The 26123-nt window shown below is 38.8% G+C and overlaps 1 protein-coding gene across 1 annotated transcript; it reads left to right on the top strand.

The window, feature by feature from the left end:
• Positions 1–24361: 24361 nt before the first annotated feature.
• LOC137260652 (uncharacterized) lies at positions 24362–24898 on the top strand. The gene has a single exon (XM_067798252.1). The coding sequence runs from the start codon at positions 24362–24364 to the stop codon at positions 24896–24898; it is 537 nt and encodes a 178-aa protein (XP_067654353.1).
• Positions 24899–26123: the final 1225 nt, after the last annotated feature.

Below are 26123 nucleotides of genomic sequence, written 5' to 3'. Positions count from 1 at the left end.
GCCGTTTGGACCGGAAAATCTGCGATAATAACGTTTAACAGATTAAACGCAATCATCAAACTATATTTATCAGATACTTGACAATCAACTAATGAAACAATACGAATGATGTAGATGTAGGCTTGTAGGGTAATAGTAAAGTACCTGTTATAAACTTCATACAAGCAAACGGAACATAACAGGTCTCTATGACATTCCAACATTGCAGCTTGAAGGTGTTTGTGGGATAAACATCTCTGATTTACAATATAATGACAATCTTGCCATTCGCCAATACCAAAACAATCGATGCATAGTCCAAAGTAAATGCCTTGGACATTTTCTGCCCACGAGAAACAGTGAGTGTGAGGTTATGATGCAAATGTGATAGAACCTGTTCTAATAATTACAGTACTCTAGACGATCTAACTGCATTAACCCATCAGTACGTCACCACAAGACGCACCTGGATTATCACTGCTTGCCTTTCCCTAGCAAGAATATAGCTGCCCTCACATGACAAAGCCTTTGTGTAAGGCGGAGATAATCCCATTGTCACTCTCCAGTCTACACAAAGCTGAACATGCCTTAGTGCAGTCTTTGTATGAAATCCCCGACGCGAAAACACATTTAGCGGACAATGTCGTCATTGTTGTACCTGAATCCTATTCTGAAATGACTCCCTATTGGGTTGACACGATGGGCTATGGCGGACATTCGTCTTGTCAAACATCGCCAATTTAAATTCCACTGTGTGATTGGTAAAAGTAGGGATTAGCGAGAAGCCATAGTATTTTCCTGGAACAAGGAGACTGTGTTTCGTAACGGACGTGATTGTGGTTACGGGATCCAAGAAAAATGGCTTATGAAACGAGAATCAGACAGTCAACTGAGCCATAACGAGGAAACTAGACTGATTACAAATGATTTAAATCCTTGCTTCGAGAATTAGTGTCTATAAACAACGTTTTTGTAGCTGTAGTGAATGCGTTGTTTTCACGTCCACAGTCTGTCATTAAATGTGATGTCACTGATATTTCCTCAACCATTATTCGTTAATTAAAATATATCAGTTAGAGCACATTTGTGGATATGAAATCTTATTATTAACCAAGCAAAACCCAGTTTACCTCTTATTATCTCTAATTTTCTTAATAATAAGAAAATTGATCTCAACGAATTGCACCATGCAGCACGTACAGTCTAATGGTTCTGGTACATGACAATGATGTAATGTTAGTCACTAGTGACTATTGTGGTCGTCTGGTCGTTGATTTATGAATACAAATTTATCTCAGTAAGCAAATCCGGTTTATAAATTTCCTTTTTCAAGTTCAGGTGGAACTACGTTGGTGCATTTAAAGTCGGTTTGAGAAAATAATATCCAAAATAAGAAACCACCCCCACCCTCCCGAAAAAAACAAAAACAAAAACAAAAAAAAAACAAAAAAACACGTATACATGTTTTGCAAGGTTTTCCATGTTGTGAAAAAGTGAGTTGAGGATTAGAACCGGGATGGAATAGCTCCATTTACCGAAACGGGTCTTCCCGACTAAATGGTATTTTGTTTTTCCTCACACCGTGAATTCTGGCCGCAAGCAAAATAGCCCCAGACTTTTGAGAACGGGGTCATGCATCTGTAAGTCAATAGTTCTCCGAATTAACACATTAACATATAAAGAGGAATGATTTATGTGCATACATGGGCTCTGAGTTTATTATTTAACAGGGAATAAGGACGGAACCCTTAACAGGGAAACGCGTCGTTCTTGTCGAATTGGCCATGAATGCTCAGTGACCTTCAGAAATGGAAAACATATAATCTCGTATTACTCTAAATTAGGATCAGTGGCTTGACCATGCTATCGGGATTTAACTATTGTCGACAGCAGGATGTTATGTTGATAATTGCAAATGTCAAAACGATATTTTGGTAGGAATGAAGTCAGTTACACTTTACAAACAATAACATGTTTACATTAAAACAAAGATCAATGAAACATCAGCCCTTCGGCTTGTGAGATATCTATCACTGAATCATTAGCTGCTTGCATGTATCGAAATCGTTGGAGTGTAGCAGTATTTAGGCAGTACGGTTAATCTGTAAATAACAGAGCCAGATATAACCCTCAGACTACCATGACGACCTGATAACCTTGAAACATTCTATGACATCCTCACCTTGTCCGTTTGCTATAACCATTCACACAATGCATCCGACTTCAGATCAGACTTCATTTGAATCCTGGAACGGGGCGCGGAAATTAATGGACATTGTAAGAGTATTATGGTTTTAAAACGTTAGTCAAGAGAGGTCAGTATGTTCATATGTCATCGTACTTACCTGGCACGATACTTAATCTATAGAGTGGGCCGAGATGTTAAAACATTTCAATGTAGAAGAAGCAGAGCTCGTGAACCTGTAACCATGAGACATAATCTAAAATTTACCTACGGTTTTAGGCCTGAGAGCAGGTTCCATCTTTTAGAGCCAGACTCTAAAATACAGATCTATGTGTGTGGATAGAGAATCTTTGACCACCTCAAACCTCCAAAAAGCAGAAAACACATTGTACGGTGAAACCTTGCAAAAAGAGAGGACAAAACCAGAAAACAACATCTGCTACTTACTGCTGGCCTTTATGTCTCCTCAAATGTTTCTACTTTAGTAACATGTTTTATCAACAGATGCTTATTCTTTCCAACATGAAGATCGCTGATTTTAATGCTTTCTCTTCATTCCCAGCTTAATTTCGAATCATGATATACTTAAAAGGTATATTTCATGTTCTGTACGGTAAATCACTAATATATAATATGTAAGCCATTTTAGGTTTATTGAATGTAAACGATATTTTCGCCATATCACTTGAAATATGAAGCACGAAGCACATTTCCAGTAACCCCTTTTTATGCCACTAGAAATGTCAAGCAACTGAAAACTTGGACACATTGTTGTAAATATGCTAATGTGTTTCTCTCGCTTGCGCATGTTTAATTCAAGGCATCATTGCGACCACAAGAAAATGTCAAGTAGTGGTACCAGGTTGTGATATCAGGTGAGCATGAGCACCAATCCATCGCTGCATGACTGGTAATGAGGTAGGTCACCTACGTGGAGCACCAATCCATTCAGGTGTTTCACACGAAGTAACAGGGAATCCCTGCGTCCATTACGCAAGAGCTAAGGTGTGTTCTTTTACAATGCTTTTGAGAGTATTCCAGAAATGGAAACCACGCATTGGTTCTATGGTTGGCAATGAACCTGGACCCTCACATGGCGCTCCTCCTCATTACAGAAGGCCCTGGATGAACTGAGGTAAACACGCAAAGTTGTGCAAGACTGCTTGTGCAAATAGCCTTGGCCGTTCGTTCGATCGTGAGTCAGTAAGTTAGAATATAACGTCACATCGGCAATATTGCGACCATGACGAGAAATGTTGTAGATACACAATAAAGAAGCAGTCATCGACGAACTGTAAAATAACTAGAGTATCACAACAAGAGTTAAAACTAGCTAGAATGCATATGTAAAAGCAGAACACTATATTAGACAATACCACTTAAAGATGGGTTGTTGATCACCAACAACTGTTCGTTCGAGAGAGAGAGAGAGAGAGAGAGAGAAAGAGTGAGAGAGTATTGGCTGAAATATACAATTACGTTTGATAATCTGTCAGGCATGTTCATAGATGTATATTTATAGTCATGCATAAGTTTAAGCGTGGTGAGGTCATTTATTCACTAAGGTAAATACAACGTCTCTGCTTAATGGGCACGTTAAAGGCCATGTTAGAACATGCTGTCAAACAACTTAGTCAAAACTGATTTACTTTGAATGAAATGAAACGTCAAAATCAGTGGAAAACAAGGGCGGTGAAACACAAAGCAACTTGACTTAATCCAATGCCCAGACACGACAGGCTAGTGCATGAAACCATAGTCGGACCTACCTTTCCGCCTTTGTATCTGTCGCACGAAGTTGCATTAAGAAATGTTACGGGGAATCTCGACAGTATGAATCGGATCCTTGCCCACAACAGAACAGTCAATTCTTTGTAAATTACGTCACGGTAATCTGGGGGTTGTGAACTCTGTTGTCCCTCGTGGGCCAGAATTAATGAAACATCTATAATGGAAAATGTCAGTCATAGTTTACAACGAAACATAACTGGCTTTGAATTACTTAAAAACATTAAAAGGTCTGTCTGCCTTGTCATTATATGCCTCTAACGTCCCATTAGGGTTGAACATCCAAATAAGAAAAGGAACATTCCAACTGTTATCTGCGTTTTGTGTATGTGAACAGAACTCATCAGTATATCTTCATCTCATAACAGTAAAAGATAGATACTATATCACATAGATTTCTTCTTTATGTTGCTGTGATGCGTCTTTTATCGTTGTTGAGTAACAGTCGAGTACGACAGTACAGGCCGGACTACTAAATATGCGAATCAAATTGGAACTGGAGCGATGAGATAGCCTACGGTTTAAAGCACTCGTCGGTCGCGCAGAAATCCTGGGCAACCTTGCTAAAATCGATCTTAGTACTACAATTATTGTAAACCCTTGTTGTAAGCTACAAAAACCTACAATTGAACCGAACCCATTGCAAGGTTCGCTGTGCCATATTGTAAAGCTTATGGAAGATTTTTAAGGAGAGAAGGGTTTTCCGAGACAGAACCAAGCAATATTCTGTGACAAGGATCTGTATGCATGATACATAATGCCTCGTTTGTCGCTGTTTCAGTTACTTGACAAAGTACGTCCATCAATCGTGCACCCCACAACAAGGTCGCATGCCCTTGCCATAGTTTCTTTTAACGATAAGATTTTTAAGTAAGGGTGGGTTTTTGATCGAAATGGGCGACCACAACGCAATATACCAGTCCAACGTATCGAGTTGTTTCCACAGAACAGTGTCTGCATTGATCAGTGTGCTGGAGAATATAAACTTTCCCGAACCTGCGTCATTTCCCATATAATGTCTGATTTACACAAAATCGGTGATAAGCTCCGAGTAATAGGTGCTGGTGATGGCACACTTATATCTATCACAAGATGACGCCGTCTACGACGAATCGGCGTATGTGTGCCGGAAAGATTTCCACGTCACCAACGTCCAATTCGTGTGTGATGCAGACCTCAGGTAAGAACACATAATTATTTTTTTAAAAACTAAAACAAACAAACAAAACACCTCCAAAAAAACATCCGTCTTATGCTAACAGTTGTTATCGGATGTTTCCACTAATGTGTGAAAATGGGTTGTCACGCCCACTTTACTACACTGAATTGCACAGTTGTTCAGTGTTTGCCTTGGGATTGACCAATCACAGGTCGAGGCCTTCAATTGGTTACAAGAGGCACAAATGGAGATGAAAAAAGGTTTTGGCGTGCGACTATCTTGATGAATAAAGTAACTGAAGTCTTTGATTATATGTCTATGCGATGACAATAATGTTTTTGTGTTTTTTATGCAAAAGAACAAAACGTCACAAATAGGTTTGTACTCATGCATGTAGCAGTCTATGACACTACACCATAATAAACAATGGGATACCAAAACATTTTGAAGCGCCTGTAAAATGTACAATGTAAGTTTTATGGGTTTTTTGTAATTAAAACATAACACCAGGAATCCTTAATACTGAAGTTGTTTATTTTGAAATACAGTAATATGAAATTCAGCTATTTGAATTGAAGGCTTACAGGTCACGTGCAACGTAAAACACAACTTTGCAGATTCTGATACCTTTTGGTATGCACTTACCGAAAGAAATCATGAAAACTGGCAATTAAACCGATAAAGTTGAAAAAAAAAAGCGACGAAAAAAAGCCCGCCAAATCGGAGTTCAAACGATTCACTACTTTTCCCCCAACGTGAACCAGTGGCCAATGAAAAGGCTTCGTTAGACTTGGGTGCACGCCAACTGGGTCTGACTTGATTCGGTATCGCGGCTAATTCGTTTCGAGGTATGTAAACTCAAGTACAAAATATTGAACTTTTGATTTGCGATTATACGCTTATCATTTTGTTTATTTGTTTTTATCAGCAATGCATTTTATATATCACTATTAAGTGTAAACTGTGTTTTAATTATGCATGATTTTCTGGATGCATGTGACCTTTAACAACATGAATAGGTGAACATTTTTGCAATCGCACATCAATGGAAAATGGAGTACAGAAGGAATTTTTTCTTATAATGCCAATTTGTTGCCGCAAAGCCTTGGTATTGCATGAGATATAACGATGTTAAGCGGTGTATATTTTTCCAAATACTATTAGTGATGTTCATCGAACTAATTACATCCTAAATTATTTCACCGAGGTTCAGTAATGGTGTTGCGAGATCCTTAGCAACAGCCTCCTGGGTCAGTCATTTGAATCATCTCCTCCATTTGAATGACTTATAGGATATTCTGGGTTGGTTTATTCGTTATTATTGAAAATCCAAATGCTTACGAAGTTATAAAATTCCATAAGTATCTAATACAACACATATGGCACCAGTCTCGTGCTTTAGAGTCACAGGAAGCCAACTTATTTCACAAAAATACTGCACAAGTGAAAAGAATTCACACAGACATTACTGTTAAAGTGAAAAATTAGTTGACTGATTTTTATCATTTTAGATATGCATGCAGGTAACGGCTCCTAACACCCACATGGAAACCGCATGCAAGGCCAAAACAGATATAATCGTCCCCACAAGAATACCCGAAACACCATTGAAAGGGCATTTGGTGCTCTCGTATCAAGATTCAGGTCAAGAATTTTGGAAAACAAATATGAAACCATTCATTAACTTGTCTGAAAGGATCTAGTATTGATATCTTAGAAACAATGAGATGCATTCAGCTTCTCCTTTAGATGCATAAAGACACACAGTTATTTCTTGTCAAAATAATAACAAATGTTTACCATATTATTAATATGCACTATGAATAAACATGTTTCTCGTTTCTTTTAATATAAATTACCATGCATGAATTAGATGCATACACAAGTCATCAGGGTGCCTTCAGTTTACCCCCATAAATGTGCACAGATTATTTTGTCAGTGTCTAAACTCCATAGTTTGTACCTAGATTCAAGGCTGGCCCGTTCTGGAAGATGAACATACCCCAGAAAGTGAAATTGTCTACCATGTATTCTGAATGACGGCCACTACATAAGGAAGAGCTTAATTCAGAATACATTTGCCTAAATGCTTCATCAATCTTCATTGTATATATAGCTGGCAGTGAATTTGACTGTGTCCAAAATGTTCTAAAAGCACCTGAGTATGAGGTTGTATATATAGCTGGCAGTGAATTTGACTGTGTCCAAAATGTTCTAAAAGCACCTGAGTGTGATGTTGTAAATATAGCTGGCAGTGAATTTGACTGTGTCCGAAATGTTCTAAAAGCACCTGAGTATGATGTTATTTCTTCAAATTATGCAGTAACCAATGTCCTATGAATGGAAATGTAAAAAACAATTATATTTAGGATATGGGCTATTTATGTGAATTTTGTCACGGGGGACAGACTGAAAGGTGAACTTATAGATTTGCTTCATAGCAAACTCAAAATTTTATCATTGAGTGCCAGTCTCTTTTCTTCAACAGCCTGTCTTTTCTCCTCAGTGGCCTTTCAATTTGAAGCCTCAGCGCCCTTTCAATTTGAAGCCTATCACTCCCAACACGCAGTACTGTATGCAGTACTTCCAGGTTCTTCCTCTCCAGATCGACTACTGTTTGAAGCTTTGGAGATTTGGACTTGGTCATTATTAAGGACAAGAAATTAATAATCCATTGTTCACAATGAATAATACATTGACTAATAAATGCAATATTATGATACAATTAATGTACCATGAACACATTTGACATATGCTTAGATTTAGTGCTGATACATCACTTGCTAGGAGTCTTCTGTATGTCTTCTAGAAATTGAAGATACAACCACTATGTCATTAAATATTCCGTAAGGTACACTTTATTTATAGAGTGTTTAAAAATGTGTAAAAGACTGATTTTTTTTAAATTTCCACCTTTGCAAAATTTGTCTATACAGAAGCATTACCTTTAATCGGAAGTAACTGAATACGCTTTGTACATTAAGCTGATATATTTGAATCAATAACTGATATTTGTCTGATTTAACTGTGACATACATGCTATTAATGAAAATGTAAATATTCAACATAACAACTGTTATTGATGCTTAACTTTCAATGTCTGCTGATATGCTTGCACTACGGTCAGATTCAGATTCAGATTTCAGATTCAGATTTCAGATTCAGATTTCATATTCAGTTTATTCAGTATTTAGAGCCTTGAGACCTACATTACAAATACAGATGCATTTTGGTTTGATGCTCACAGATGTTCACGTGGTATGGTTTACATTTCTTGCATTAAAAACAAGTTTTAAATATATTGCGGTCGATTTAATAACAGGACTGTTTCTAGAACTTATAAGATTGGACAATGTATGTTTATCTGTAACAGGCAGTGGGAGAAATGGCAGATATTTAATTCTTAAATCGGAATACATTGTACACATAAACATTATATGAAATTCATTTTCAATATCCCCTAAATTACAATTGTTACAAATAGATACACTTAGGTCAAACAAATCCCTTTTAGATTTACGTACGTGATTAACTCTACGATCACGAAAACCTATTCTTAATTTACAAAAGGCCCTCAAAAGACCTTTATCTTGCAAATGCATGATATAGAATTCAGGCTGTAACAGAATTTTATTGGAAGAATAATGTTCTAAAAAATGGAGCTGTTAACTGACATCAACCATTCCTGTATAAAAATATCTTCAAGGCGTTACTTAAATATACATAGAAAACTCTGTTCATTTCCAACGTCCTGCGCTATCCATGCCCACACATAAGAGAAGCGAGTTGCAAAAAGTAATTGTCTAACCTCTGATGTTCAATTTAGCTTACCTTTATGATCTTGCATTTTTAAGAAAATATAGCCTTGCCCTGGGTGTCTAAACGATTCCATGTTCAATAATTTAGAGCAAAATTTTATTACTCTTATTCTACTTAATACAAATACATTACAACGCCTGGTTTCACCCAAAATAGCCTTATTGGAAGCAAAGTTTCCCAGATTTAGGAAATGTTTAAAACATGAAGCCTGTACCTTTTCTAAACAGTGAAAATATTTTGTTCCCCAAATGTCAGACCCATATAGAAGGATAGGTAAATTTTTACAATCAAATATGGTACAAGCAGTTTTGAAAGAAATATAGGGATTCTTTTTAAAAAGCTGGTAAACAGATTGTGTGGCCTTAGATGCTTGATCCGCCAAACTTTTACAGGCTGTTGACCAGTTCAGTATAGAAGAGAATATCAACCACAAATATTTATTATATGAAGCACATTTAAGCTTGTTTTACCATAGTACCAAACTTCATCTTTTTAGTACATCTCCATCTCTAAATACTACAATATTAGTTTTCTCAATATTAACACTGAAACCTCCGGCTGTACGAAACTGATGTAACACATTAAGCTGCTTCTATAAGCCAACACCAGTGTAACAGGAAAACATGTTTACATCATCAGCAAATAATAACATCATAATATCATCAATGTCCTGTGATAGAAAAACACCATGTTTACAAGATTTACACATTTCTGTACTAAGTTCATTTATGAAGAAGATGAAAAGAATTGGGCTTAAAATACAGCCTTGGCGCACCCCAGAACTTGTAGAAAACATATCAGTTCAGTAACAATTTCCAACTTTCACACAAGATTTTACAGATGAATACATACTATGAAGAAGATTGCATAATTTACCATGGCAACCAGACTCGAGTAATAAGTATAAAAGTTTGGTTCTATCAACAGAATCAAAAGCCTTTTTGAAGTCATTAAAGGCACAAAAGTATCATCCTTTAGGTTTTGATAAATACTTAGAACATAAGGTCTGGAGGGTGAGTATGTTGTCTGTAGTAGTGTACCCGGGTCTGAATCCAGCTTGTGCTTCTATGAGATTATCATTCAGTTCTATACATGCTCGCAGACGCTTATCCGGTAGTGATGTAAATATTTTCCCTGATTCATTCAGAATAGGTATACCACTGTAGTTGTTTTTCCGAATGACTATAATAGAGGTATAGTTAAAGCAGAGTTCCAGGAATCCGGTAATATTCCAGGGTCAAGTATTGCGTTAAATAGAGGTTTTAGGAAATCTAGTAATGTAGACTGACCAGTCTTAAAAACTTCTCGGGGAATGCCATCTTCCCCCAAGGTCCTCAGTGTAAGTCTCATCTCAGCGTAAACATGTTCTTCACAAACGTACATAACAATAATTCACAGCATTAATATAATATATGAATTACATCATTCTGATTCAGTAAGTACCCTTTATATGTATAGATAGATTTGTACTTTCCAATGAGAGAACGATAACATGTTTTGTACTTACTGGCTCATAGGCCACTTTCAACTCCACCAAGATTGCCATCTGTGTGATAATCAGGCATGAGATAGATAACCTGAAATAAGATTTGCAGGTAATGAATGGGTTTGAAACTTAGTGGACAAAATAAGATAGGGATATTGGCATTTTTATGACTGATACTTTATCAGTATGTCGATGAATAAATGCATCATTATTCATCATTTCAAAATTTACAAATATCCCTAGCTATTGTTGTCCAGTATATTAGAAGTGTCGCGATAATATAACTATTTGAAGATGCTTAAATTCTCAAACACTCTATTTGCATCATATACAAATATAAAATATTTTGAACTTACCTGGACTCCACATTTGAGAGTGGAGTTGGGGCAGGGCCTCCTGTGTTCTTCATTTTCCGTACTTGTTGTTTGTGCCCTTTTCCTTATTTGACATCTACAGTAATAAAATAATAAACATTACCTCGTTTTATGTTCAAATATATGTCTTGATGGCTTAAACATGATGTAGTGCCTTGTATGTACAGAAATCAGGTCGTTATGGTTCATGATAAAAGCAATGTATTAACTATTAGAGATGTCTGGTAAATGTGTACCTCTTTGAACTGTAATTTCAGCTGTGATGTTAGTGCTTAAAGGAATTCTCATGACATTGTGAGCATGTTCCCATAAATAAGATTTTCTCTAAACTTCATACCTTCGTATTTTTAAGGGAATCTGAATTAAACAGCATCTGCTGTCATCACATTTCTCAGACTGATATTTATGACACTAAGCACTGGACCTTCGTGTTCTCACATAGTGGTTACATTAAATGCTGTCGGTATAGACAGCTTTCACTGTTCATTTTTAATCTACTTCATTTCGTTCCGCTTCTTCCTAACATCCGCCCCACTTCGCCTTGTCGAGCTGACGGCAGTGACCCTTTAAAAATGTACACACTGCGCTGTAACCACTCGAAACATGGAAACATAGTGGTAACGAATTTTGTTTCAAGCTCCTTAATTAGAGGTGAATACTTGCAAACTCGGGATTAAGAAGTCCTACTATCGAGGAGAAATACTATCCATCTATTAAATGGCATACAGAACCGTCCTATTTCCGATTATAAATGGTACATTTGCAAATTTATACTGTTGTTAGTATTGGACTTACTTTCCGGCCATTTTCCCAAATGTCCGCCTTTCGCTTGCTCGTCACTATTAGGGAGAAAGGGAGAAACAAGACATCATTACAGTATGTCACTTCATCCGTTAAAAACGGATAGCTCTTGTTCAGTAAAATTACTACGACACACTATCTTCTCTGTTGATTTTTTGACAAGTTGCAACAATGTGGCGTCTGCCGATACGACAAGGGAGGTAACTCTATGTAACCATTGAAGCTTGACTGTGTTTATCTCAGCTAAGTTCGCGATCTTAAATTCATGCCGTCTTACAATCGCACTAAGATCGACTTTGTGCAAATGGATTAGGGCAATTGCATGGTGTTTGTAAAGTTGATTGCAGAGGTCTAAGATTGACTGTAACTAAGGTTGCTCTGTGCAAGTGGTTTAGATTCCTCACACGGTACATTTTGCAAAGCTCATTTCTCGTGTCTCCGCCTTTCTGCGGTTTAAATATAATTAAACCATGCTCACTCAAATTAGGATGAACAAAATCAGCATAAAGGGTATGAAAGGATTGCAACAACAAAGAGGGATAGTGATTGACTGATCTAGTCACCTATTGATTCGAATCCCCGGCTCAAGCCCTCAACCAGAAACCAAAAATACCTTAACCTTTAATTTGTGAGATATGGAAATACAGAAATACACCCAGCTGACCGATGGTGATGTCTCGAAAGGAAATGGTAAAGACACAAAGATAGCAAATATACTGATCAAAACTATTTTGGTCTCTATTTCAGCTTCACAAACAAAACGTAAATAAACAGGCTTGCAAAACATTTTCTTGAGAACTAGCTCCCTTCAGGTATGCACAATGTTGCAATATATAATACCCGAATAACTGTATATTTTTGTAAATACTTACAAGCTACTGGGACCGACTTTAAGAGTTACATGCAAGTCACACAGCATCCGGATTCCCAAAGGGTACGTTCTAAAGTAATGAAAGCATTGCCCAAACCAGTCGTCTCAATTTTTCTTCGCTACGCCATTTGATCTGACATATACGGAGTAGTAATCATTTGTGATTGTACCTCGGAGTCTCGATGGCGATAAGAGGAGTACTGGAAGAAGCAAATCAAACACTAACGGTGTGTTTGGCTGTTTGATCAGACAGAACTGGGCAAACAAGTCACGAACTGATGATACCGTTGACATAATGGCAGTAGACTTGTCTTACTTGAATGAGGTTTGCTATTGAAAGTGCTGAACTGCGGCCTAACTATTATTTGAATTTCTCTTAGCATTCCTGAGCAAAGCAATCGTAACTTAATCATAATTGTCTATTTGAGCTACGGAAATGGAATTTTAGTGTCAACGCTCACCACGTGCACATACATAAGTTGCTGGTTCACACAGATGCCAGAAACTGACTTTTATTTTGTACCACGCTCAAGGTAATAAGAGTTAATTGTTCTTGGTTTCATCCTTTAATATTACTTTGCCCAGTGACTGTTAGTAAACTGTACGGACTCTGAAGAAGAACTGTGGATTAAATTCAATACATTTCTTGATATATTTCAATACCATCATTATTCTGTACAAGACACGTTTAACTCAACCATCAAACTGTATTTCTCAGATGCCTGTGTGTTGAAGACACAGAGGCGAGACTAGTTTATGGTGATGAAAATAGCTACATCTACAGTCCGTTTGATTCCATTTGAGACCGATGAACTGCTCACTAACACAAAATCTAACCATTGCAACAAACCCAAATTTTGCACAGCCACATGAAATCGACAGACCAACTCTGATGATTTGTCTCATAATTTGGGACAACCGAATAAAAGTTGTTTAACAAACGATAATCATTTTCCTGTCACCTTTCGCTATTTTGTACGAGGGGGTCCACTTGCTGGTAGAACAGCCAGGTAATCAACAAGCGTGTTGTGAAGATGTGCTCATCTCCAAAGTCGTTATCTGGTTACCACTTGAGATGTTCCATAGGAGACAGTGTTGCCAATTTCAGAAGACGCTGTCGTCCGAATCGGTGTCGCTGTCGTCAGAGTCTACCTTGATGAAAACTGACTAGATGGTGGCATGGTCCAGTCCACTTTGTTCCCAATAATGTCTTTCTATTTCATTCTCAACTTTCTCTGTGCACGTTTGCCATGTTTCCTGCGTGATGGTGTCTATTGACTGCTGAACAATCATCTGTACATCCCGAAGTTTGATTGTTACAACTTTTTTATTCGGGTGTCCCAAATTATGAGACACATCATCAGAGTTGATTTCATGTGGCTGTGCAAAATTTAAATTTTGTGTTAGTGAGCAATTCCTCGGTCTCAAATGGAATCAAACGGACTGTAGATGAGGTATATCTGTGATAGAGCTCATACACCCAAATGAAAACATAACAAATCTGTATGTCATTACAACATTGCAGCTTCAGAGTGAATGTGGGATAAAGATATTACGCTACAATTTACAATGTGATGACAACCTTGTCATACACCAATATGAAAACAATCGATTCTAGACCCAAGTGAATACCGTTCAGCCGATGAGGTCCTATACGAGGTTATAATGCAAATATGAGAAAATCTCATCTAATATTTACAATACTCCAGACGATGTAAATGCATTAACCCATCAATACGTCACCACAAGGCACAGCTGGATTACCACTGCTAGTTTTTCCATCGGAAGAAGATAGCTGCCCTCACGTTACGGAGATTTTGTATAAGGCAGAGTTAACCCCCTTGTCACTCTCCAATCTGCCCACACCTTAGTGTAGTCTTTATACCAAAACCGCTGACGTGAAAACACATTTAGCGGACTATGTCGTCTGAAATGGCCCCCTGTTGGGTTGACAATGTCAGCTGTTATGGACAAAGGACTTTTCGAAAATGACCAATTTAAATGTCATTTTGTGATTAGTAAAAGTAGGGATTAGGGCGAAGCCATTTTATTTTCCTGGAGCAAGGAGAATGTACTTTCTAACTTCCAAGATTGTGGCTACCGGATCACAAGAAGGGTTTATGAATCGAGATTCAGACTGTTTCCTGAGCCACAACAAGGAAACTAGACTGATTACAAGTGATTTAAATACTTGTTTCAGTATCCATAATCAACTCCCTTATGGATATGGTGAAGGCGTTTGTCTTATGTCGACAGTGTGTTATCCAATGTGGCGTCAAAATGTACGTCACTGAGTACCGGATTGCTCCGTATGTGATATTAAGAAATGCCGTTTATGGAAAAATAAGAAAGATGAGTCTTTCTGACAGATGCGATTATTTGTTGTTTGTCGTACATTAAAAGATATCATTCAGATGATGGGATATAAAATTCCTATTTATAAGATTCTTATTGATCTGCCTCAAAAAAACATAATTCATCTCTTATTTCTTCAAGTGGTAATTGATCTCAGCGAAGTGCACTAGACAGCACGTACAGTTTAATGATTCACGAACATGACCATGATCTATTGTAAATTACCAGTGGCTGTTCATCTGGCCATTGATATTTGAATACAAATTGTCCCAATAAAACTTACACATCCGGTTTATAAACTATTTTATTCCACGTTCATGCGGAACTATATTGCTGCATTTTAGAACTGGAATTTGAGACAAAATCACGCATGCATGTTCAAAAGCACGTATACACTCATTGGCTAACGAAACTATACCAAACTTTTGAAAATTATAATTTGTGTTTGTGTACTTCGATATTTTGAGGATTTATGGCTAAACACATTGGACCAAATGCAACAAACGTAACTCAAGGAAAAACGATGCAAGAGCAAAGCAAGAAGCCTGAAAAGTGAACTGTGCTCGTGCACACATGACACACGTGACAATATTTGGTACAAAGGCACATGATAATCCGTGAGTCATGGTATCAGCCGGAGTACGGTGTTCAGGAGACTTGCTCAGCATGGTATCCGAGCTGACAGACCCTATAGCGGTGCAGCACTGAGGTGTCTATATCGACGTGATACGGATACGCGCCAGACATGACTCTTTGGCTATGCATCCACATATAGAAGCAGAGATAGTGTTAACACATCACTCTCTGCCTATCCCACTGAAGCATAGTTGACCCAATGCCACTATCACACTTCCGATCACTTTCGTTGCCTGAATGCAACGAATACCTCATACGCAACCCCGTGTGCATTCCATACATGTTCCAAAGTGGTACACATCAGACGAAATACACAATGTATGTATACAAAAGACGTTGAAACGCTTCTCTAGTCCATATCTCTTACATCTGGCAAGGCCAAAAACACATAGAAAACGCACAACTAAGTGAACGTCGTATGAAAGCAAACTCGCGACACATCCCTCAAAGTGTTATACATCACACTCGAAGATCTACTGAAAACAAAACAAACGATGACTTACATGAACCTCACTATGAAATCATAGTGGCTATACGAGAGTGGACAGCTGACTGTCGGCCAAGGGGACAAAACACAGTGCTATACAAATCCTATAAAATGCTTAAAGGGATTTCAGGCTTTCACGCCGAAGGTCAAAAAGAAAACAGTGTAAAGAAACTCGTACGTACAGAAGTAGAACATGTATGCGACGACGCCATAAAGCGTAAAAGTCCAGTCATTGAAAAACTATTTTACAGTGGATGTACTGCTGTCTTATTAGCTGATATATGTAAACGATGGGAGACTATTAGTCATACAATGGAGCAAACCAATCTGACATATTCGATAAAAATCTTTAACGTATCATTGTATCAACACGTCACTCTAATGCTAATGAACATTCAACACGATCAGGAATCAGATCACACGTACACCATATCAACAGTCGCCGGGGTCTGAAGGTATCACTTGTACTTGATATGTTAAGAATAGGCACTTGTAGTAACACACAGACACCTATCATATATACGTTTTATGGATGTGAACTCTTCCCAGACATATACGGTGATGAGCATGAAATGATTGAACGCACTCAGTGCTACTTTACTCAACTCAGCAATATGCCAGCTATATGGCATCGGTCTGTAAATAATCGAGTTTGGACAATCTAGTAATCACCAGCTTCACAGTCGTGACAATACAAGAATAATCTCCTACATACTGCTACACAATAACACCAGCATAGCAAGGAATATATACTTGGGTTCATTCCCAAATATATTAACTTGTCGTTTTATTATAATCACATGTCTGTTGGAGATAAACAAATCTGGATAAAAAGACTACCGCAGAGACCGGAGCTCTCACGAAACTGGAACATATACACACGATTACAACTACATGTCCTGTATTATGTGACCCGTCTCTGTATCCACATTTACGACAACCTCTACGACTTGAACCAAGAACAAAAGTGTCAAAAGAATGTAACTACAGATATCGACATTGCTATTTTTATCCAGGTACGCAAAGATGCATCAGGAGAAGGTTAATGTGTTTTTGTCTCAATTTTAGGAGTCAAATTCGTTCTTTCGAGACGAATCGATATACATGATGTACATGTATAATGGTAAAGGGCTTTCTTTCATGAAACAAACTCAAAGTGCCAAGTGCCACCATCAATCAATGTTTATACTGCCATGACAACAGCTCAGTTTTCGAATTTCGAACAGACGAAATTTGTTCCTTGCTAAAATGGCCAAAACGATTTACCCAGAGCTAGCAATTTGTAAGTTTTCCAGGTCAAGGGATAGTTTGTTGGTTGTTTTGTGATTTTTCATTGTCATAAAATAGATATTAATGGAGGCTGGAGATTTCATTTGAGAAATAGTATTTTTCGTAGGTATCATTAGGTTTTACTCTGTAGGGGATACCTAAATGCTTATTTTATTTTTACACAAGAACTATATGACATATTAGAGACACGACAAATTGTTATGTTTGAAGTTTTCAATTGTGAAACTGACATGAAGGATGTGTCCAGTCCAGACTAGTGTAAGAGTTACTGAGTGAGTGAGTGATTCAAAGAGGAGGGTGTCATGCCACTTTTAGCAGTATTTTTGTATTCAAAGGATACACCGGTCAGCTGTGGGACAAGAGCTCGCGGAGATGTAGGTCTCATTCTTTCTCTTTTGGAAAGCACACGAAAACATTGAAGCAAACCAATATTCGAGCCCAAGAAACGCAGATCAAAGTACGGGGTCTTGGACAACTGGGCCATTCCTGCCAGTCGTGCTGACACATACTTTGTTACTAACGAATCACGCCGAGATCACCTAACCAGGTGACTATTTCAATCTCAGAGGTGCATTTTTATGAAAACCCTTTGGAAGTTGAATGCTGTGATAATTGCATTCCAGATCTTGTCGTTAGATAAATAAAATGTGTTAAATCCTATTTCACTGTCTTCGCCTTGACATAATGTGTTATTGTTTTCTAACGTGGAAAGAACAGATGCAATATTGTTCTTCGTGACATTATTTATTGTGGAATTCAGGCATACTGACAGGCACGGAGGTACGCAAAGTATACGTGCATTGCAATGTAAGCGCGGACAATGTATGCCAGACACATCACAGTGACTTAGACAACAACGAACGCATGCGTGACGTGCAGCATCGCCGTAGGACGTACACCTTCGTTTGACTTCAGTAGTACCTGGCAGTGCTTGGCCCTACTGCATGGAACAACAGAACAGCAACCTAGGCCTTTAATTGTATATGAGGGAGACGGTTAACAATAGTAGTTTCAGTAAAAAAACAAAAACAAATTAAAACAGAACAAAAGCATGACTAGTGTTCATCAGTGTTGTCAATTTCAGATCTCTAAAGTAAACAGCTTTTTCGAGACGTTAATATATCCTAGACAGTTTTGTTTCAGTGCAGTACAAGATGGTGTTTGTCACTGATGTTATCTAGTCAGTTAATGCGTACAAATTAGCTCTTGACCCACAACATTCAATAATTCTACTTCATAAAAACGAGCATAAACTCTTGTGCCCTATGGTCATTCATTTGTAATAGCCTGGCGGGAAAGTCGAAATAACTGATAGATCGTGCATTGTCCCAAACTGTTGGCATGGATGGTCATGATTGTTCTGTTGTATCTGATTTTAAGACCAGGCGGCTGGGCTTCCGTCGAAAAAACAAGAAGAAAAAACGCCTACTCACTGACCGATTGAAATTTCCCAATGACAGTGCCCTCAAGTAATAGTAATGCAACGCCTTCAACACAAAACACAGTGTATTCATATATATATATGCCCCCAACACACACACACACACACACACATATATATATGTGTGTGTGTGTGTGTGTGTGTGTGTTGGGGGCAAGGAGGAATATGTGCAAAGGGCTGTGCTGTTGCTAGTGTTGGTATGCAATAAATCCATGTCCCGCGTTACAATTTACTTGGAGAATAATGTTAACACCCATTCCACAAAACCCATATCACCCAAGGATAAGTAGACGTCTTTCAAAGGAATTGTTTTCGACTGTTATTCACTGCAATATCCTCCTCAAGTTAGACATGGTGATCTACCTTTAGCTGTTCAGTCTATAGCTCATTTCTATATTGTATTGTCCTCTATAGTTAAACTGTTTTAAATTTAATTACTAGTCGTAAATGGATATTTGTGATATATACTAGTGGTTTTGCCCTTCTTCGTCAACAGGGTTTTAGTTTCTTATATTCATTCATTCTATAATTACTTCTCATTATTACTTGTTCTCGTCACGATATGGCTGCAGTATTATCGATGTGACGATAAATATTAATTCACTCACTCGCCCAAGTGAGACAAAGACCCGAAAGAAACTGGAGAGATAATTAAATAACGCAGTGGGTGAATATGGTTTTACGCCGCATTTAGAACCATCCCAGCAACACCACAACGGGTAAGGCTAGAAATAGACTTCACACATGCTATCCATGTGGGGAATCGAACCCGGGTCTTCGGTTTAACGAGTCAATCAATGCTTTAACCACTAGGCTACCTCACCACCAGATAATCAGAGGCTCTGTAAACGACCGAGTGAGTGAGTGAGTTAATATGTAACGTCACATCGGCAATATTTCAGCCATATCGTGACCAGAACCTGTTCACAAAGGACAGTAAAACAAAAAGAACATCACAATTGGCATTAAAACTAAAGGGGGAAGTTAAAATTAATATCATTATACGGACAATGTAATATAAAAATAGGCTATAGATCGCTGACAACTGAAGGTAGATCACCATACTAGTGACCATGGGGACTTACAGTACTTTTGTTACCTGCATGAACCCTAGCTGTATTTACAGCATCCCTTTAAATTTAGCCGCTGGCGAGTGTAAGGAATGCTAGCCAAAATTAAAATAATAAGGATACTATGAATAAAACCCGGTAGACTTAAATTTATATTTATATCCTCTCAGGAGGACAATGTAGCAATACTTCATCCCCCTTTCAGGGTACAGCCATTAACAATTCTAGTTAGTAATCTAAACTACCAATCATTAAAATACATCTCTCTACAGAACATATAATTCAACATTGAAACAATGAAATCAATATCATTTAAAAACCCATAATCAAATAAGAACCATCTGTGTTAAAAATAACCTTAACTCTTTTAAGGTAAAATATTTAATCCTTTTGATTGAGAATTCAACACAGCCAAGCAAGATATGCTTGGCCCTGACTACCTCACCCCAAGGGATACAAAAATGAGGATCCTCACCTTTTAACAAGTATGCATGCGTATATCTTATGTGACCAATACGACATCTTCGCAAAATGACCTTTTCAAATCTGGACTGACAACCCAAGTAGGTGTAACCAATGTAGTGTTTTATTTCATGTAATTTATTTATACCTATTTGAATGTCCCACTTCTTCCACATCAGATCACGGATGTAAGTTCTAATGCTAGCTTTGTATGGAATAAGGAGTGGTGTCACAGATCTGTTGAGTGCTGCCTTGGCAGCAAGATCGGCCATCGTGTTACCAGAAATGCCTACGTGGCTGGGTAACCAACAAAAGACGATGTCGTATTGGCAGGAGCAAGATCATTATGCAATTCAATAATTTCTATTAAAAGTGGATGTTTACAAGAAATATTTTTAATTGCCTGAAGACAAGAAAGAATAGATTAGATCCGAATAGATTACATATTGTTTATGTTTAGGGTGTCTTTGAATATAGTTAAGAGTCGTTAACATGGCAATTGCTTCTGCTGTGAAAATAGAGCTGCTATCTGGTAGTCCAGAAGATATTGTTCTGGATCCAATGAGCGTGGCACAAGCTACTGCGCCACCGTCCTTTGACGGATTTGTAATAAGGATTTGTAATTGTTATATTTGTTTTTCAAATTGATGATATTCTTGTTTATATTGTAAGTCATTCGTTTCTGATTTTTTAAATGTAGTTAACGTTAAGTCAACTTGTGGCCTAACCAACGGCCAAGGAGGAGAAGAAAGAAGACGGGAAGGAGCTATATTGTCCAGCTCAATGCCGGCAGAAGAAATAAATGATTTGTTTAATTCTGTGCCCTAGAGGTGGAGGAAGAGAAGACTTCTTGTTGTACAAGTCTTCATAAAGGGGGTTTAAGACACAGTTATAGGCAGGGTTAGATTCATTTGAGTATAATTTAGTCTTAAGCCTTGGTGGTGGACAGAATCAAGAAGTTGAAGGCTGCTTTTACAGGCTCCACCATATATAACTGAGCCATAATCAAGTTTGAGTGAACGACCTAGAATGTATACAGGGATGTTTGACTTAGCTGAAGCGTAAACAAATAAGAAATGATTATCCCTGCCGATGTGTTTCGAAGAAAATGTATCTTTGAGAAAGGTTTTGTTTCATATATATGGTTTAAGTTTGTGTGAAACGATACTAAAATAAACTTATCCGTTAAAAGGCCTACCCTACGTTTGGTATTTGTCATAACCATTTTGCCTGAAATATCTTTGGACAATAGAGAAAATTCTATGGCGTTGATGTTCCTTTGTACTCCTGTCGATGGAAAACAGAGACTTCCTTTACACGAGGTTCACACTTCTGAAGGTCACGTGTAAGTCGCTTAGACAAAGCCATTCCATAAAATCAATGTAACCTCATTCTCCGGATGAAAACAAGACAAACGGATGGATGAGACAACAGAAGCTTTAGGTACTTTTCAGAAATCGTTGATTTGATAACGTCGTTGGACATCTGATAAGAATCTGAAAGCACCTACTAGGCTGGCTACCTTGATTAATCAAACGGGAAATAGACTAAATGGTGACTGCCTCTAATCTCTGTATTGTATACACCATCTAAGCTTGGTTAGGAGATTGTCGGTTTGTTGTCTCTTGAGTATGTAATACTTATCTACATTTCTTGTTTGGTTTATGAAAGATGAGACACAAGCGTAATTTACATTATTGTAGAAAGGTCGACTAGTGCATTCTGATCAATAATCTCTAAGCACCTTAATATTTCGATTTTAATCACTATTAAAGATAACATACGTCATTTGTCATGCATACAGCAGGTGGTATTTTTCGTATGTCTTTTCTTCTATTTATAGATCTACAACCTGTGCGCATGCGTAGTCTTGACATATCCTATCACTTGGTACATGCGCAGCTCCGCTCTAGATTCTGCCATGTTTCTTTCGTTGTAGTGCTTCAGAAACACGCATATCGGTCTCTCTTTGCAACCGTCCCCCAGCCGGTCTGACTACGCAGCAATATGAGGACCTGTACACGGCAAATCTACGACCGGAACAGGCCTCGAGCTCTCGTCCAGATACGACAGGAAGTGAAGCGAACACGCAACAGCCAACATGCCATGTTGACAGAGACGGTCAGATCACTGCAACCTATGGTCAGTCTTCTCGCTTCTCAAATTCAACGAACCCTCAGTGAGACTGTGACTTCAACTCAACTATGTCAACTATCCCATACACGGTGGGAGACCAGCTACACATGTGGATAATGACAATAATCATTGGTTTTCGCTATGCACGTCAAAGTTTGCCAGTGATGACCCTATGGCGCTGTGGGGCAACGCTCAAGCCACCCCTTCACATGCAGACATGCACAATGAACCTGAAGTGGAGGTTGTGTTAGCAACTCTCAGAAAGCACATATGGGAGGGGCGAGATGTGAACTTAGCTGTACTTCTCATCCAGGATGAAGTTACTACCGCTCCCCGCACAGTCCAGCCAGACAACACACAGGTAGTTCTAAAAGCACCTCAGGATGTCCTTTATCCATGCAGATGTTTGTTACCTCTTTAGCCGATATAGAGACATTATGACCCTTCGCTGGCCACAGAGAAGTAAAGAACTAGACAAGTACCAACGAAATATTGTGGAAATGCATGAGCAGTATGGAGAACAACATTTCTATCACTATCACCGTCGTTTCTCGGCAAAAGCAGCAGCATTGTTGGAACAACAAGATTGGAAGATGAACTGGGAGAAGATCGATGATGAAATTTATAGTATAGTATTCACTGGACTTAGAGCCAAAGCATGTCGCCTATGCAACGACATCGGTCATTCACCAGACTTCTGATCATTGGTTCTTACCAATGGAACAAAGATTCCAGAACACAACAGCGAAATAAAGATCGCTAAGGGCGGCCAGTAATTTTCTATTAGGGTTCCCGGTGAGCAACAACTACAATGCTGTTGGATGTGTACACGAGAACTGTCGTTTCAAACATGAGTGCAGTGAGTGGCTACAACCCCACCCGGCGTACACATGCAACAAGAGTGACAAGTCCCAGAAATATAGAAAGACTAAGGATAAATAACTATGTGCAATACAACCCCCTATTCACATGGATAAACTAGCCAACTTTCTACACGGACACCCAGATCGGTCTTTTGTACATTCGCTAATTAGGGGTCTATCGGAGGGATTCATGACTGGAATCACCCCATCCTCCGCTACAATCTACAGAATATAAGAGGCTGAGATCTACAGAAAAAAATGCCTGACGATGTTGCAGCTGTCCTTGAGGATAAAATCAAGAAAGGGTATTCGATAGGACCTTTCACACAGTCACCATTTCCAATACATAGAATTAACCATCTTGGTGTAGTCGAAGGAAGGTACTCTAAAAAGAAAAGGCTTATTGTGGACAAGTCCACATAATGATGACAATCATCCAAGTTTCACTGCTTTGATTAACAAAGAGGAGTGTTCACTTACTTACGTCAAGGTAGATCATGCTACAAATATCATCAAGTGTACCGGCTCAAATGCCCAGTTATGTAAGGCTGACATAACAGATGTATTCAAGCTTGTCCCCATCCATCCATCAATATGGCATATGCATTTACTATAGTGGAACAAGGACCTGTACTGCTATACAAGACTAGTATTTGGGTGCCGTTCAAGCCCCAAAATATTCGACTCTCTCTCAAGAGCTATATGATGGATTGCTGTTGAAGTGTTTGAAATTCCTCACACCCTCCACCTGCTGGATGACTTTCTCACCATAGACACCACCTGCCACAATATACAAACAACCATGCGGAAATTACGTGACATGTTTCAATAACTGAATGTCCCTCAAGCACACCAAAAGACAATTGGTCCTTCCACATGTCTTGAATATTTGGGGGTCATATTGGACACGCGCAGTAAATGGAAGCACTCCTCTCTCAAGACGAAGTCCAACGAATAATTACCTTGATCACAGACATTCAAGATAAGAGAAAGATTTCAAAACGTACCATGCTAAGTGTGCTTGGCCACCTCAATTTTGCAATGCAGATCATCCGTGCAGGCAGATCGTTCATCAGCTATCTACTATCTCTTGCCCACTCTGTGAAAAAAACTACATCATAGAGTGACACTAAATCTGGACTGTCGAACTGATTTCAATATGTGGCGATCATTCCTGACCCAGTGGAATTGTAGGTCTTTCTTCGTGGATGAGGAAATTATAGCACCAGATTTTGACCTATTCACAGACGCCACATCATCAGTGGGCTATGGGTCATATTTTCAAGAGGGATGGATCGCACATCAACGGCCGAACATTCTATTTGAAGAGAGGGAACCACCGATTGCCTTTTTGGAACTGTACCTTATCGCCATGGCAGCAGCGCTGTGGGGTTATCTGTGGTCAAACAAGCGCATCCGTTTTCTGTGTGATAATACCACTACAGTGGCAATTTGTAACAAAGGGCGTTCCAAGTGTCCCTTAGTAATGCAACTAACCCGGAAGCTAGTGTTAACAACCGCTCGTCGCAACTTCGTGTTTTATGCTACTCATCTGCCAGGGAAACGACACTCAATTGGAGATGCTCTTTCTCGTTTGCAGCTCAGCAAGTTTCGACGTCTGGCTCCAACAGCACAGAAAGAGCAGACACCTGTTCTCTCCATGGTAGACATCACATACCCCCCTCTGCAGACTTGAACCATCTCTGGGCATCAGCGATATCACCACGTACAGCAGCTATCTACATCTCTGGTCTCTGAGCGTTCTTTTGCGAATCATTGAGTATGAGTGGTGTGTTGTGTAATGAGAAGAATCTCCCAGCGCTCTCAGAGCAAAGTCTGTTAGAATTTGTATCTCATTGCCAGTACAAGTTGTGTATCAAAATATGGTACCATCAAAGATTACTAGTGCAGGATTAGATTCAGTTACATCTGTAGAGGCGTTACGAATCCTTGGACTGCTAATAGTACACTGAGTCTTGAGACCCTACTAAAAGTTGTTAAACGTCTACAGACCACCAGTGCTAATCGTCGCTTTCCTATCACCATATCAGTCTTGAACACTATGAGTCAGTCTTGAACACTATGATGGCTACAGTTAACCTAGGCTTGTTTCCATTGTTTGAAAGTGCTATGTTGTGTGCGACGTTTTCGACAGCTTTCGTCGCCTTCCTCAGATGCGGCGAATTCCAGTTCGACCCCAATTTCCATCTGTGTGTTGATTCTGTGGTATTCAAGGATTCACCCTAACGTTAAAGAGCTCCAAGACGGACTTGTTTCGGAAAGGCGTGACCCTAACACTGCATGCTATCTATGGCAAGCAGTTTTGTCCAGTGCTAAATATGCGGCGCTACCTCAACATGCGTACACAAAATGGTGCTAAATGTACGCATCCCTTATATATCAACGCGAGGGGTCGGCCTCTCTCCAGATATGAGTTCTTAAACAAGCCGAAACATGCATTGCAGAACGCGGATTTTGACCAGACGTAGTTCAGTGGTCATTCGTTTCGGATTGGGGCAGCTACCTCGGCACCCACGGCGAAAGTACCAGACCAGATGATAAAGACTATGTGTCGGTGGTCACCAGACTGTTATATCAGATGTATTCGGGTACAGCAAGCAGAAATTAGCCGTGCACAGCTGGCCATATCACAGACAGCAACACATGAACACTGTGGTTGAGTCACTAGCTCTTCCTTATATTGACTAGTATGCATGCTTGTGTTCTTCGTTATATTTCATGGGGGAAATCTCAGTGATCATCTTGGTCAGTTCCCATGTTCAATATAACCAGTAAACATACTTAAGCTCAAAGCTTTCAGAAGTTTTTGAACCAAGTACAGTTTACAGTATATCGTTTTGTCGGCAGTAGCCTAGCTGTATATATCCTGATCATCGATTGTTTGTCGGCAGTAGCATAGC

This window comes from Haliotis asinina, chromosome 14, assembly GCF_037392515.1.
Source record: "Haliotis asinina isolate JCU_RB_2024 chromosome 14, JCU_Hal_asi_v2, whole genome shotgun sequence".
In the NCBI taxonomy this organism is placed as follows: domain Eukaryota; kingdom Metazoa; phylum Mollusca; class Gastropoda; order Lepetellida; family Haliotidae; genus Haliotis; species Haliotis asinina.
Note: the sequence above shows the minus strand (reverse complement) of the source record. Positions and strands in the feature narration are given on the sequence as shown.

Excerpts from the sequence above, each read along its gene's own strand:
- LOC137260652 (XM_067798252.1), top strand. The coding sequence starts at position 24,362 with ATGTGGCGATCATTCCTGACCCAGTGGAATTGTAGGTCTTTCTTCGTG.